At 42.0% G+C, this 14,375-nt stretch overlaps 1 protein-coding gene across 3 annotated transcripts in view; it reads left to right on the top strand.

The window, feature by feature from the left end:
• The first annotated feature begins 247 nt into the window (after positions 1-247).
• The window catches only part of nhsa (Nance-Horan syndrome a (congenital cataracts and dental anomalies)), a 70,954-nt gene continuing 56,826 nt past the window's right edge, over positions 248-14,375 (top strand). For 2 of the 3 annotated variants that reach the window (XM_035949371.2, XM_023272891.3), the window contains exon 1: positions 248-727. In XM_035949371.2, the coding sequence (XP_035805264.2) occupies positions 448-727 (280 nt within the window). In that variant the 5' untranslated portion in view covers positions 248-447. The remainder of the gene's footprint in view (positions 728-14,375) is intronic. The other variant, XM_023272890.3, reaches the window with a different exon arrangement.

Raw genomic sequence — 14,375 nt, 5'->3', positions numbered from 1 at the left:
TAAAAAATTATCATAATTACATTTTTTTTACCCTTTGATTTGAGGCCATCTTTAATAATTAATCATTCCCCTTTTGTGTTCTGTGGTGCGTAAAGCTTGATGTGTGTACAGTCTCATCTCATCATTAGTTTCCTCCTGGTGACTCTGAAGCCTGAGAGTCCTCATCCACGGATCCCTCAGACTCCACTCCGGATCTTCACGCCGCCTCTTTTTTAAAAACCACCTCTAGTTTGGAGCAGTGAAAAACACACCAGCGTTGGGGCAGCAGATGACCCGGCACAGCAGCGAGGAGCACAACAGTCCTCTGTAACAAATGAAAGGATGGGGGGCATCAGCAGCAGCAGCAGCTGAGTTCACAGCGACCGGATCAGGGGCCGAGGCCAGAGCACCGCTTTCTGCTCACTCTTGGGTGACTTTTGTCGGATTTATTCAGCGGTCCACAACAACATGCCATTTGCCAAAAGGGTCGTGGAACCTCAGTTACTGTGCAGGTATCAAATCCCCAACGAGGAGGGTTTGGTTTTCGAGGATCTGGTCTCCATCAGTAATGTGGCTCTATCTCGGACCCTGCGACAGCTATCGGACCTGGCCAAACATGCCTGCTCCATATTCCAGGAGCTGGAAAACGACCTCACGTCCACCAACCAGCGGGTCAGAGGGCTGCAGACTAAGATCAGCCAACTCCAGCAGACCTGCTCCGAGCTGGACCCCAAACAGGAGGCAGTGCGTAAGTATCAGTCCGTTTTATTCTGGAGCTGCGTCTCCTGCGTGCGTCTTGGAAGGAAAACTGCATGAGGAGGAAAAGTTTTCCTTCAGTGACTTGTATACGCAAATAGATTGATATAAAGTTAGGGACAGTTTGTTGTGAAATCACGACAGAAATGCGCTTAAAAACACTTATGTCGCACTAAAGCCACGTTTGTGCGCCACCGAGGCTTGGTAATCCACGTTTCAAGGTCCGACACTTTCTATTTCATCTTTAATGTTTTCTGTCTCATTACATAAGTTAACTTTAGTCGTAAATTCGTATTTTCTTCGCAGTTTTGGTGCACATAAGTCAATGCTGGAAGACTTGCGCTCATGTTTCCATGTCTTCCCACGCTGAGGGGCGTGTGACAGTCTGGCTGTCCCGACCTCATGCCAGCACCCACTTACCGCCACCTATTACTTTACTAGAACTCATCCAGGGACAGTTTTTCACCATCTAGTAGCTGAAGGTTTAGGAACTGCAGTGAAGTTAGACATAACTTTGATAATTACGCACAGATTCTTTCATGAGGCAAGTTGCGTATTCGGGGGTGTAATTTCGGCAAAACAAACTTTTTGGCACGTTTAAACTGCAATGAGCGCCCTTATGTTAATATTTGTAAAACATACGGACCTCTGCTGGGGGGTGAAGCTCACTAATCTGACTTCTGAGTGCCCCTGGAGCATTTGAAAGTTGTATTGAACTTTGCTTAACTACCAGTAAGAATTCATTACCCTGATAACACAGCATGCAGCCATCCCCTGGTTCTTTTAATCTCTGACACCCCCCCCACCCCCCCCCCCCCCCCCCCACCCACCACACACACACACACACACACACACACACACACACACACACACACACACACACACACACACACACACACACACACACACACACACACACACATCTCCACATCTCCACGAAGCACTCAGGAAAACCTGTATGCTCCTCTTCTCCTCCCCACCTCCCAGAATTATCCATCTCCAGAACAAGTTTGTGCCGCAGTGGACATACCCCAGTGGATTTACTCCCCCCCTTTTTTTAGTTGAGGTTCAGCAAGTCTTTGCATGTCTCCCAGACCCTTTGCTTCCTGTGGTCTGTGAATGGGCTACATTGCCTTGAGGTATTTATGTGCAGGGATTGATAGCACCAGACCCTTCCTAAACCCAATTTAAGCCTGGAGACGTCTGCAGAGATTTGTTTTTCATCTGCAAATGCCTGTCTCGGCTGTTGTTTGGAGCAGGATTGGTGGCTTGCTTCTCGCTGCCGTGCGTGGTGGTAAATGCAGTGGAACGAGATTCAGAATTATCAATATGTCTGTTGTGAGTGATCCTGGTTGTTGGTTGTCGTGAAGCTGTAAATGAAAGGCAGGTAAATTTGCAGTTTGGTCTTAAAGACACTTTATGTTGTGAGTTCCAGTTTGAACTAGGTTGGATGAGTGCATGTGAGCCACTGATTGTCCAGCTCTTTCAGTTTAACCAAACTCCATTAAAGTTTTCAAAATTAGAGTTAAACTGTTGCTGTGATCAAAGCGACTCTTTCAAATGAACTCCTCACAGTTAAGTTTGTCATTTGAGCTTCTTGTATGGATTTTAGCCCAAACAGCCAAATTAAATTGAAATGTTTCAGCTTCTGCTTCATTCATGGAGACTGTAATATTACAGGATGAAAGGATATCAAATCCCTTCGTGCCACATGTTGTCGTGCAGTAGATCTTGCGTGCCGGGTTTCCGGATAACCCCTTTTTTTGCCTGGAAAAGCCTAATTACTCTTAATTGTGCTTTTCATATTAATGGTGTCAGGGGTAGCCTTAAACAACAGTGACCCCCCCTCTCATCTGAATGACAATAAGTGTAAATGGAGCAGGTCAGGGCATGGAGAGCTCAGTGGGGGTGGGCCTTCATGATGTGGCTGCTGGAGGAGCCCACAGCTGCAGATTCACACTGAATTATGTGTCAGATGATGAGAATCAGATGTGGGGAAGGTGTCACTCATGCTGTCTGTCATTAACACACTGTTGGTTACGAGGAGTTGATCTGGTGGTGATTTAGACAAACATCATTTGAGTTGTTGTTCAGCGTTGCGACTCCCTCTGTGTTATTATTCTGCATGCAGGCAGATTTTCGTATGCTGGGTGAGACACATTTGGGTCAAAGGACTTGCAAGAAGTGCAGCGTTTCTCTTTCACTTTTGCTTCGTCTCGTGTCGAGCTCTTTATTCGCTATCAGCCACCAGAGGTCTGCTTTGTGCTCTCGGAAGTCTTAAGCGATTTATCGACACGACTGTTTATACAAGAGAATCCTGCTAAACAACTCAAGATGCACTCAAAAATAGTTCAGCAAAGATGAAAACTAAAAGCCAGCGCTTTCTCTTAGGTAATCTAATGATCCAAGTCTATGCCAAAATACTCCTTTTCCCTCTTTTATCCTCCGTCTCACAAGCACACCAGGTGCCTGGCATATATCCCTCAGCCCTGTGTTTGGACAGCTCTCCTGTGACACCCCATCAATGTCTGCGTTGGACTACCATCAGAGCTCCTCGGGCAGGCCAGTCGCTGCAGTGCCGTCCCATGTTAGAGCACTCTGCTGGGTTTTAAGTTACACAGAGCGGAGGGGGAGCTGTAATACTTGTGGCGGCAAGTGGCCCTCTGGCTTTTCTGGTACACGAGCACATGGCTGGCAGTTTACCACATTCCTCGTACAGACCGAGCCAGAGACGGCCTCACAATACCAAATAGAGGAAAACAGTAGTCGCACAGCACCACAGAGCAAAGCTGAGTAGAACTAAACACAGTGAGGATTTTGTGTGTCTCTGTATGGATACCAGAGCAGGATGTCATTGAATCTGCAGTGTTGCAAACTGTCTTATTTGATCATTTCCGCTGCACATTTTACGCTGTTTTTTTTTTTCTCACATTCTGCTTCCTTTGTGTCACCATGTTCAAAATCTCCTCACAACAAGTTTTGCTGAATATTTGGATTTGTTTTTTCCTGTGATTAAGCCAATTTAATGGCAGTGCTTGGTTCTCTGCATGCAAATTTCCACTAAAACAAATCCCCCCATCACTATTATTAGGGGAACTGTTGCTGCATCCTGGGCTTAGCACCACACAAGACAATTATGATGGGTATAAAGAATTACAAACAAACCGGAGTGTTTCTTTCATCCCAGAATGATGATTAGGTACAGCCAGACGTTATTGAGCACAGTGCTGTAGAGATAAGTCTGACAATGTGAGGCTAGGAAGTGATAAGATACGTTATCGGTTGTAGTAGTACAACATCAACCTTCAGTAAACAGAGAAATGATGAAGAAGTGCAGCTAAAGAGGAGTGGGATTTATTTTACACTAATGCGTAGATAGTGTTATGATGTGCAGGAATAAAATATTTAAAAATAATTTACCTATCAAAATAGTTTGTAAATAAATAACCAAACTTAAAAGAGCAGCCAGTATCAATATCTTATCTTTTAGATAAGTGCACCGCATTGATACGGCTGCTAACAAGTATTCACAATTATGCCGCACACTGGGGATTTTCCTCTGAAATAATAAATTAATTAACCTGCTTCTTTTGAAATTACTTATGACTACATTTCTCTCAAATGCAGTCATCTAGAATGTCTGAACTCGAAGAAATCAGGTCATGCAGCACCTTGATTCATCCACAGTTCATGTTAGGCAACACGTAAGACAACAGTCTGCAGCAGGTACAGTTTCTCTCTCTTGTGCTTTGAGCTGCTTCAGGCTTTATTCTGTGCTGTTTTTCCATCTGCTTTAACAACTCACAACAAAACATCGAGCACCATGTATTTATACTCTGCTGCTACTGTACCCCATCTCTTAATTTCACTCCAGTTGTCTTTCACTTCATGCAGCTTCTGGAATGAAGAATTTCAGTGGACGGCAGCAGCAGCTCCTTTAAACTCCGCTGGAGCAGCTTAGAGCAGGAGGCCACATTAGCCGGCTGACAGCTCTTCACTTCTGCATTTCATTGACCCACTCTGGCCATTACTGCGACTTTGATTCACTAAGTGAGGCTGCATCGACGAGTCAATGCTCACTCCATCCGAGGTCATTACTCGTCAATGCTGGAGTTCACGACTAAGCTTCAGATAATGCAGGAATGAGAATGTTTTGTCAGTGAGTGAAATCAGATTCTATCAGTAGCCTCCTCTCTTGTGAGTCCACTTTTATTTGAGTTAAATATGTTTTAGAGCAGAAAGGCCCAGAGAAAGGACAGATATGAGTGCATCTTGAATCAGGAATATCTGCTTTTCTTTTCTCTTTCATTATCAGAGCTATAAGCATATTTGTGCAGGTCCAGACAACCTGCCATTGATATAGTGCCCCTGCTAATTATAGAGCAGGTTTCAAAGACTTTGCTCACTCATTCCTGCACCAACCCGCTCTTTCCTCCTCCTCCTCCTCCCAGACAGACACTGACAAAGCCTAGACAGCCTTGATGCTCAGGCTTGTTGTTATCATTCAACTGTCATATAGCTGATGTCATTTCTTTCTTCTTCCTCGTGGCTCATATCCAGCACTCTGACTTTGCATTTTTTTTGGACCAGAGCATGAAAGCAGTATCAAGCTACAAGCAAACCAAGATTGAGGTTGTCCTCAGACTTCTGCATTAGCTGGGACTCCATTATGCATTTTTAAGAGCATTTTTAAGTATCACACTAGAAAATGTTTGTGAATAAGGCAGAATGCAAAATAAATGTCCTTGCTTAAGGTAGTTTTTGACTTTTTGAAAAGTGTTAATACATTTAATGTGATATTTTTTACCTTTTTTTGAATAATTTCTGACAGAGATAACATTTAACACTTAGCTGATTCTGCTTCGTTTGTCGTACTCTGTTTATCCCAACCATGTACTTTCTGAAGCTACACAATTTTCCTTTTCACTAGTTTCTTTCAAATGAACTTGTCACATATGGAAACCCGTCTATTGACAACCCACCTGAAGGTCTCCCATCCACCAGGCTCCATTAACTCCGTGTGCGTCCCTGCACCTCCGCCCCCCGGCCTGCCATTGAAGTGGTTTTCTGCTGAACCGTTCTGTCAAGTCAAGCATTCCAAAGAGCCAGTGACCAGGAAACCACAGTGCTCGCCTGCACTTCTGGGACCTCACACCCCCCCACCACACACGCTCCCTAAAATTGACTTGGTGTCATTAGGGGGATCTGGAGGGAAAAACCGGAGGCTGAGTTTGTTTATGAAAGGAGACGTTTTGTTCAAATTGAGCTTTCTTATTGCTTTGCTAGAGGGAAATGTGTGAGTTATTACACTTTGCATTCCTGCGGTGGGACCCTCCACGAGAGCAAGTGACTCCCGAATCAGTCGCCTGAAACTCCTTTGCTGCACTTTTTGTATATTTTCAGGTGTAAAGGCTAACATTTGTGTTAAGGGCCTCTCTGACGGAGCTGGAAAAACTCCTGTTTGTGTAACGTCAGGTTCCTCGTGAGGAAGTTGAGCTTTAGTTTGTTGTTGGCAAGAGTTGATTGTTTTTGTCCTGCAGAAATCAGGAGCTGTGATAAGATACAGTGTCTCTCTGCCCACACAAACACATTTATTAAATTCCTCAGCAGTCATTCCTCTTTATGGACTTCTGACGGTGAGGTCAAGGGCCACAATTCAAGCAAGAAGTAGAGGTGGGGGGGCAAAGTCCTCTACCCCCCTGACCTCCAAAAGCCTGCTGACCTCCCAACCAACCCCCTCTACACACCCCATCAAAACACAAAAGAGCAAACACAGCCGCCTCCATCTTGCTTATCACTTGTCCTCTAAAGACTTGACCGGCCAATTAGAGCGGATTTAACGTTTGACATGATACTGAATGGCCACAGGTCAGCAGAGCATTAAACCCGGTGCAGAGCCACGTCCGATTAAACTGTCAGAGCCGACTCAACAAGGTAAACAAAGACTTTCAACCCGGTTGTCACTCTTGGCTGCAGACGAACTGAGCCGTGAACAGCTGCATGGCTACTTTTGGATCTTTACGTCCTGTAGTTTCTGTAAGTTGAGTCAGGCTGCTTCACACTAAGACATTTACATTTTAAAAAACTTAACCTCTGCTGTGCTGCTAATTAGACTGTTAATTATTGTTAGATTATTAGTCGAGGGTCCACACTACTCCAGTCCCTAAAACTGAGACTTTTGGAAACACTGCTGACCCTGTTTTAGTTTGAAAACTTTACAGTTGCATTTTAGTCTGGACGAGCAGAAACAGAAATTTGGGAAACAATTACAGAGGCTGTAATGCTCGCTTTGATTAGGTTTTATTTGTCATTGTGTTTCATCTCCCGCTTGATGAACCAAAGTCGTCATCCCTGACCACCAGTGGTTAATTCATTGCTCACATTGTTGTCTAGCAGCTAGATCTGTGCAGTGTAGCATCAACACTACAATGTGCACAAGACAAATAACCTGAGACACATTGTGCTACAGCTTTTCTTGCTGCTTGATGCATAGACAAAGTTCACGCAATTCTCATTTCCCACGACTAATCTACAGAAGAAGTTTGATAGCACATGTTTGACTTCCTGGTTCCTGAGTTATTTGTTTAGAAAATTTCATTCACAAGAGTTTGTTGACGTGCTGGCTCCACACGTGCACATCAAAATCAGCGACAAACAGGGAGACGCTCAAAAAGAAGATTTGGTTGTGAAATAAAAACACAAGGTCAGTTGTATGGTTATATTTTGGCTACAGAAAGGATGACGCAGACCAAGAACAGGAACTCTGTCAGCAGTGTGTTGGCACCACATGAAGCAACACAACTAATTTGTTTGACCATTAAATCAACACCACAAAGCTACGTGTGCTGACTGAAAGGCAGATCTGAATGCCACCCAAAGCAAATAACTATTTCTAGATGGCTTAGCTGCTGTTTCACCATATGAGAAGGTTTCCAAATGGCTTTTTCCAGTATTATTTATTCTTGATCCCGATACACAACTCTGTATATTATCCTAGTTGTTTTACATTTGTATTCAAATAGAGTTGTTCAAGTCTGGCGACGATTCTTGTATTTTTTAATATCGGGATATATTCATTACTGAATTTTCCAATATGGTGCAGCTCTACTAGCAGCTGTTGAGTTACAATTTCTGGTTGTTGTTTTTTTTTCTACAACTAAGCAACCGATCCTCTGCTTCCTGTTTCCATCCACATGCGCATTCCCAGATTACATGAATTATTATGTAATTAGAGTTTACAGGCAGGTCAGTATGCACTGAGATTATTTCTGAAATCGTGCTAAACGCTCATCTGGACAGAGATCATGTTCGTGTGGATGTAGCCTCACATTTAAACCACCCATTGAGCTGCACCAACACTCACTCACAGACAATGCCTGTTGTTTTGTGATTAGTATCACCTGCCCAAGGTGTATCAATCACCAAGAAAACAGCTCTCTTTTCTCTGTTCTTGGTTCTTTTAACATCTGTCCAGCCTGCTGTCTGAACACACATGTTGCTGTTACTCTGTACTGCAGCTGAAACTACACAGATCAAGTAAATACACGTCTGACTTCAGGTTAAACTAACTTTACTGCAGCGTGCAGTTTACAACGCTTCACTGCATTCTTTTCCGTGGCAACCTGGAGAAATATTGACAGCTCAGAGGGCTATAAAACCATTGTCGGCTGGTCTTTGTCTCGCTGTTAGCCTCTAGCCTGAAGCGTTTCATGCCACCTGTGTTGGTTTCCTCTCTTCACTCATTGTGTCTTTAAATGATGATATCCCACCCAGCTTTTGTGCTCCTTCCTCCCAGACCACCTGCGTCACAAAGACCCATTTAAATATTATGCAACGGAATTACTTGCAAGATGCATCTCTGAATCTGTGCAAGAAGAGAAGATAAAAAGTCGAGTAAAGTTCCTAGGAACTGTCCTGTTATTAGTCCATGTGAATGGCTGGCTCACTATCTGGTGAGAGAGATTAGTAGGAAGCAGGAGATAAAGGATCTTAGATGCCGGTGGTGAGTCACAGCTGTAAAAAAGGGAGCTTTATATTAAGTAAATCCCCTCATGCTATTTGAAAGACTTTTCCTTTACCAATAAAAAGCTTTATGTTGCAGTGAACTGCAGAGTATCACCGACCTGTGTCTGCAGTATAAATGTCATGATGCCCATTTGGAAACAACTGTCTCATGCGATGTAACCTTAAGTCTGAAAGTCTTAGATTATGGAGAAAATGTGAGAGAAAACCGAGCTGATGTTTTAACAGGAAGGAAACACGTGTGAATTTGCAGTGGTTGCATGCAGGTGTTTAGACTGGGATCTGACTGGAATGTGAACTCTGGTCTGCATACGAGCGCACGGATCAGCCAGGTTGAGTCTTTAAAGTTGAAAGAGCCTTTTCATCCATCATCTTACCATCACACGACTGATGCATAAATAGAAAGCACCTGTTGGATATGAGGGTGTGTGTGAACGAAAGCCTCGTCAGTTAAAGCTAAGACCATTTTGTCTGCTTGATTTGTCTTTACATGCAGAACTTGTGGTGTTTTTTCAGCTCAAATTGACCGTTCACTAAAACGAAGTGATAGCTGAGCAATAATAACCAGCACGGCAGGTCTATCCAGCTTTTCTCCATATGCTGACAAAGTGAGCTGCAGTAGAGAGTTATACTGAGCATTTAAAATGCGTGGAGAGCGATACATTTTTTTAGCTATTCCAAATTAAAAATACAACCAAAACATTCGACAGTGCATTTATCTGCTCCGATGTAAGCTGCTAACCAGATTACCGTCCTCAGAATTAACAAGCAATACCAAGGACTGCTTCATTAACTACCTCTGTTTGTGAGGCGACAGTTTAAGTTTAAAAAAGACCAGAACATGCAATGTGAAATATTTCCCCACATTGTGCAAAGAAGTCTTGGATGCTGCTGAAATTGAGCCTGTGATATTGTGTATGTTCCAATCATGTATACATAAGGCCTTGTCCACACTAATATAGGTGCTTTTTTTAGATGGGCCTATTCTGATATGACATAATCTGTTTGTGAAAGAATTCTGTCCATATTACCAACAATTTGCAAAATATTTCCACTGATGGGGATGAAAAAATGTGTTCAAACGCTCTAACAAGTGTGCCAGACCAGTCTGCATTAAGAATACATGAGAAACCAGTGAAGAATAGTTTGTCTTTTCATTTTTTGGGATGGACTTTAAACCACTGATGCTGTGGGCCAGCAGACACAGAGGCCTTTGGTTGTTGTTGAAGTGGTGCAGCAATGGCAAGTTAAGTTGTAAACTTGGACCTGCTAACCAAAGGTAAAGAAAACACTATATATCCGCCATTGTTGCTGTTTTTCAGGCACATGGTCATTACACAAAGCAACAGTGGGCATGTGTGAATTGAGAAGTTTTGCCATTTTGAACGTCCACATGGTTGCATGTGAGCCTGAGTTTTTGCAAATCCTCACTTTTTGATATACAGTTTACATGTAGATAAAAGGCCAAAACTTTTGGGAAAATGTTCACTTTACAAAATACACATATTAGTGTAGACAAGCCATAAAACCTCCCTTACAAGACAGAGAGAAACCACATTAATGAAGCTTATGGTAGCTTAACTAAATGTCTGGCTACAACAAGTTTGATAGTCTGTCATGTCCCTGTTGTCTCATGCAACTTGACTGATTAGTAACTGCATCAACCACAAACTCCTCCACCAATGGAGCGAACGTTGATGAAGCCTCATTCAGAAAGAATCTTGGCTATTTTACTTTTTAAACCGTCTTGCTCCTGACAAACGGTCTTCTGATCTCCACGTCCTTCCTCTGCTCTGCTCACTTCTGTCCCTTCAGGCTCTTTTCATGATATTATCTGCTCCCTGCTGTGTTTGTAGCCTCCTTTTCTCTCATTTGCACTTTTACTGCCAGTGGTAGAAGACTAGTGGATGTTGGTGAATGAGCATCGCTGACCTGGATACAGAGGTTTTGATACAAAGCTTCTGTTTGTGTTATTTGTCTTGAGAGCTAGGAGAATAAGCATTTTATAGTGAAGATTTAATGTGCTTTAATGCCTCAGATCACACTATCTGAGGATGACCTCCACGCAGGTTTTTCCTGGACAGGTCAGCGTTTGAGGTCAACTCTTTCTCTGAAACATGCGCTTCAAGTTCACCCTCCTTTGGCTTTTGTTCCTCCCTCCTTTACACCCTCCTCCTCCGGGACGTTTCCTCGCCATCCGGATTCATCGTTTATTCTTGCCAGTAATTTCTGTGCCTCGCTGCTCCCCCAGGCTTCTCTATTGCTCTCACTCATCTCACTATCCCAGTTTCTTATTTTGGGCTTCAGCCAGTCCCGCTCCCAGCAGCCCCACTGGGGGGAGACCATCCTGCTATAGCAGCAAAAAAAGTGCTGTACCATAAAAATGGATGACCTGCTCTCCATAATGTTCTGCTTTTCAGCTCGCAGCTCTGAATTAAACATTTACTGGCCACCAATCAACCCTTAGAAACTAATCATTTGTACGCTGAGTAAATCTTTTGGTTTAAAATCTCATCCAGTTTCTAAGCGCTCTAGTGTAAATCACTACAGAGGGAGTTTTTCTAAATGTGAGCACAGAATTTGTAAAAACAGGCTCAATGTTGTGTGAGTTTGCAGAACTTTACTGCAGTTCAATCAGTAATCAGATGTCCTCGTGGCTCAGAGTTCATTTGATTTCCCAGTTAATCCGTTCGGTTTCATTGTGACCACTGTTACTGATCTCATGACGAATCAAACTTCCACAGCAGCTTTTACCGTAGGTTTTTTAATTAGGAGACAACAGGGAAATTCTATGTCATCATCGGTCAATAAAACATGTTTCCAAGAAATGGATTCTCACCCTGAACAAAGATCCGGTTACTAATGTAACGGTCGCGCCCTCAGTGCTCATGGGAGTTGTGACTTGAGGGAACTTCCACTGACATCTGAGTACTGAAAACATGTATTGAATGAGATGGCTTATTGTTGCTGCTTCACAATGAGAGCGCAGAAATAGTTAAATTCTCAGATTCCACCTGTTTAGATTCTAACATACTGTGTCATTATGCCTCTCCAGAGCTGCTTTACGGTGAGAGTGGTGTAATCTCACCATAACAAACTGCAGCCGTGTTTACTGCACACTGGAGAAGCCAAGGAATAGTACAGTTCATTAATAGTAAAGTGGGGGATAATAGTCATGTGTTGAGTAGCTTTGGATTGCTGGGAATAAGAGGCTGGAGGAATGGAGTGAAAATGATATTTGGGACAAACCCAGTTTATATCCTCCATCAAAGCTGCTGTAGGCTTTTGTGATGACTTGCCCAGTCTGTGTTGGCAGGAACTCTACAACCAGCCACTTAATGTAAGAGTTAATGTTTCATTTTTAGCTATACAAAGTTAGATCAATCAAAATTTCCTCTGGTTTTATACTCTTGCTGAAAGAGGAACAATAACAAAAAGAAAACTCCTGACATGCTTTTTAGAAGTGTCATTAGTTTTGTGCTCTGTGGAGGATAAACTGATCAAACTGAAGGGACTGTCCTTTAAAAAGCGGCGTGACGAATGGAATCTGGAGTACGAGATGGAAAGAAAGCTGCCTGGAAAGCCACACGAATGTGGTGGTCATTAGTGAAAACAGTACACTGTAAAAAATATAGTTTTTTTTTTTTTTAAAAACAGTTTTTAATTTCACTTTTTAAAAACAGTTCTGATGTTAATTTACAAATTTTCCTTGTTTTGTTTAATTATTTATTATATCTAGTAAAATCAAAGAAAAAAAACATTCATTTGCACGTTTAAAAAGAGGCCAAAGATGTAAAGGATAGATAATCATGTAAAAATAATGTATATTGAATAAGATTGTAAATGATAGGATCATTTATTATGTTATGTTATATTATATATACTATGTTTAGAATATTGATATTTTACAGATTTGACAGATTTTTCCATTTTCTTAAACCGATAATGAGTAAAATCAGATGTTTAAAGATAGATATTAAAAGATATTAATTTACATGGTAACTGTAAAAAAATCAACAAAAAAAATCTACAACAATAAAAACAGGAAAACGTGAGGCCAAAGCTTTACAGTGTTCCCTTCAAAATTCTGTATTTTTCTTTTTTCTATAGTTTTTCAACATTTGACCATAAATGGACACAATTTTTGCCATATTTAAAAAGCTATTTGAACATTTTTTTAGCTATATTACAGACCAAAACATTAGAATTTTTTTACTTTTTTGTTGAATTGCAGATGACATCAAGTAAAAGTAACTGAAAAAAATGAGGCCAAAATGTTATATGTCCTCATCAAAGTCTGTGGCCATAACATTAAATGGGATTAATTAACATTTTTATTGTATTTAAATCAGCTAAACATATGATTATTTTGTTGATATTCTTACCATTTTTACAGTTTTTGAACATTACAGTAGTCAGTCCTTTTAAACATACCTTTTCCTTTTCACCCTAGCTGCCTGAGTTTCATTCTTTTTTTTACAGGGTTATTTTTTACAGTGTATTCAATGGAGAATAAAATCTGAATGCCGCCCAAAACAACAAAGGTAACTTAAAGCAGGTGGCAGGATTTGAAAAGTCTTTTGATACCAGTGTGACAGGTGTGTAACAATGATGCCAGGGGTCATCAGAGCTGACAAAGAGTTCAGGTTTGTTTCTATGTGAAACATGACTCTGGCTTCATGAATAATTCCGCTGAGTTTTGTTACCTCGTACAAATAGATGGATAACATTTTCGATTGGCTGAAAAAAGATTTCAGTCACTGCAGTTGGGGTTTTGGCTTGTTTTCGCCGTCAGACCCTGGAGAAAAGTTCCTGGAAATAGCTTTTAATGGCGAGTCATTTATGGGAAATGCGAGGGCTGGTGACCGCTGTTGCATCACAGGACTAATGGAGGGTCAGGACGCTCTGGATTGTCGCTGTATCTGAAGACAGAGTATTTTCTGCCTCAGGCTAAATCTGAATTGGTGCGCTGGGGGAAAGTACCTAAAGGTGCTGCTGTGTTGTTGCCGCCTGAAAAGCCCCATCTGTTGGCCAGCAGCCCGGAGCTCAGAGCTCCATGGAAGGTGTCTTTCATTAGAAGCACGGACTTTCATTTCTACTCCGTCCTCCTCCAGGAATACTGCTAAACTGTAACCAGACATCAGGGTTTGTTTGTGGGTTTCTGTGTGTTTGTAATATTTTCCTTTTATTGTGTGGGAAACTGAGATACTTTGTGAGAGGCGTTCGCGTTCCAACTCACCAACGTTGTTGCTTGGCCAAATGTCTCCAAACAGTTCCCCACAGTGCGAAGTTTGTTTCTTTTTACAAGACTGATTTTATGCATCTTATAATAAAAGTGATGTGTGGCAAATCCTGCCTCTGAGGGAGGACTTCGACTGTCAGCGTGGTTGCATGGCTGCTTCATGGAAAATTTGATCAAGTGTATCTGTAGGAAGCATCTGCATTTTAAAGATGTCTACATTTTCTCTCAGTCATGTGATTAGAGAGGTGGATTTATGAGGTACTTTTAGCTCAGGTGCAAGTTTCAAAACCGTTTCTGAATTTTGGAACAGGCAGCTTAGCCCCATCCATCTGCGTTTGAGAGGTTTGTCCTGCTATTTGCACTCTACAAATTTCCC

Source organism: Amphiprion ocellaris, chromosome 2, assembly GCF_022539595.1.
Source record: "Amphiprion ocellaris isolate individual 3 ecotype Okinawa chromosome 2, ASM2253959v1, whole genome shotgun sequence".
Taxonomy (NCBI): domain Eukaryota; kingdom Metazoa; phylum Chordata; class Actinopteri; family Pomacentridae; genus Amphiprion; species Amphiprion ocellaris.
Note: the sequence above shows the minus strand (reverse complement) of the source record. Positions and strands in the feature narration are given on the sequence as shown.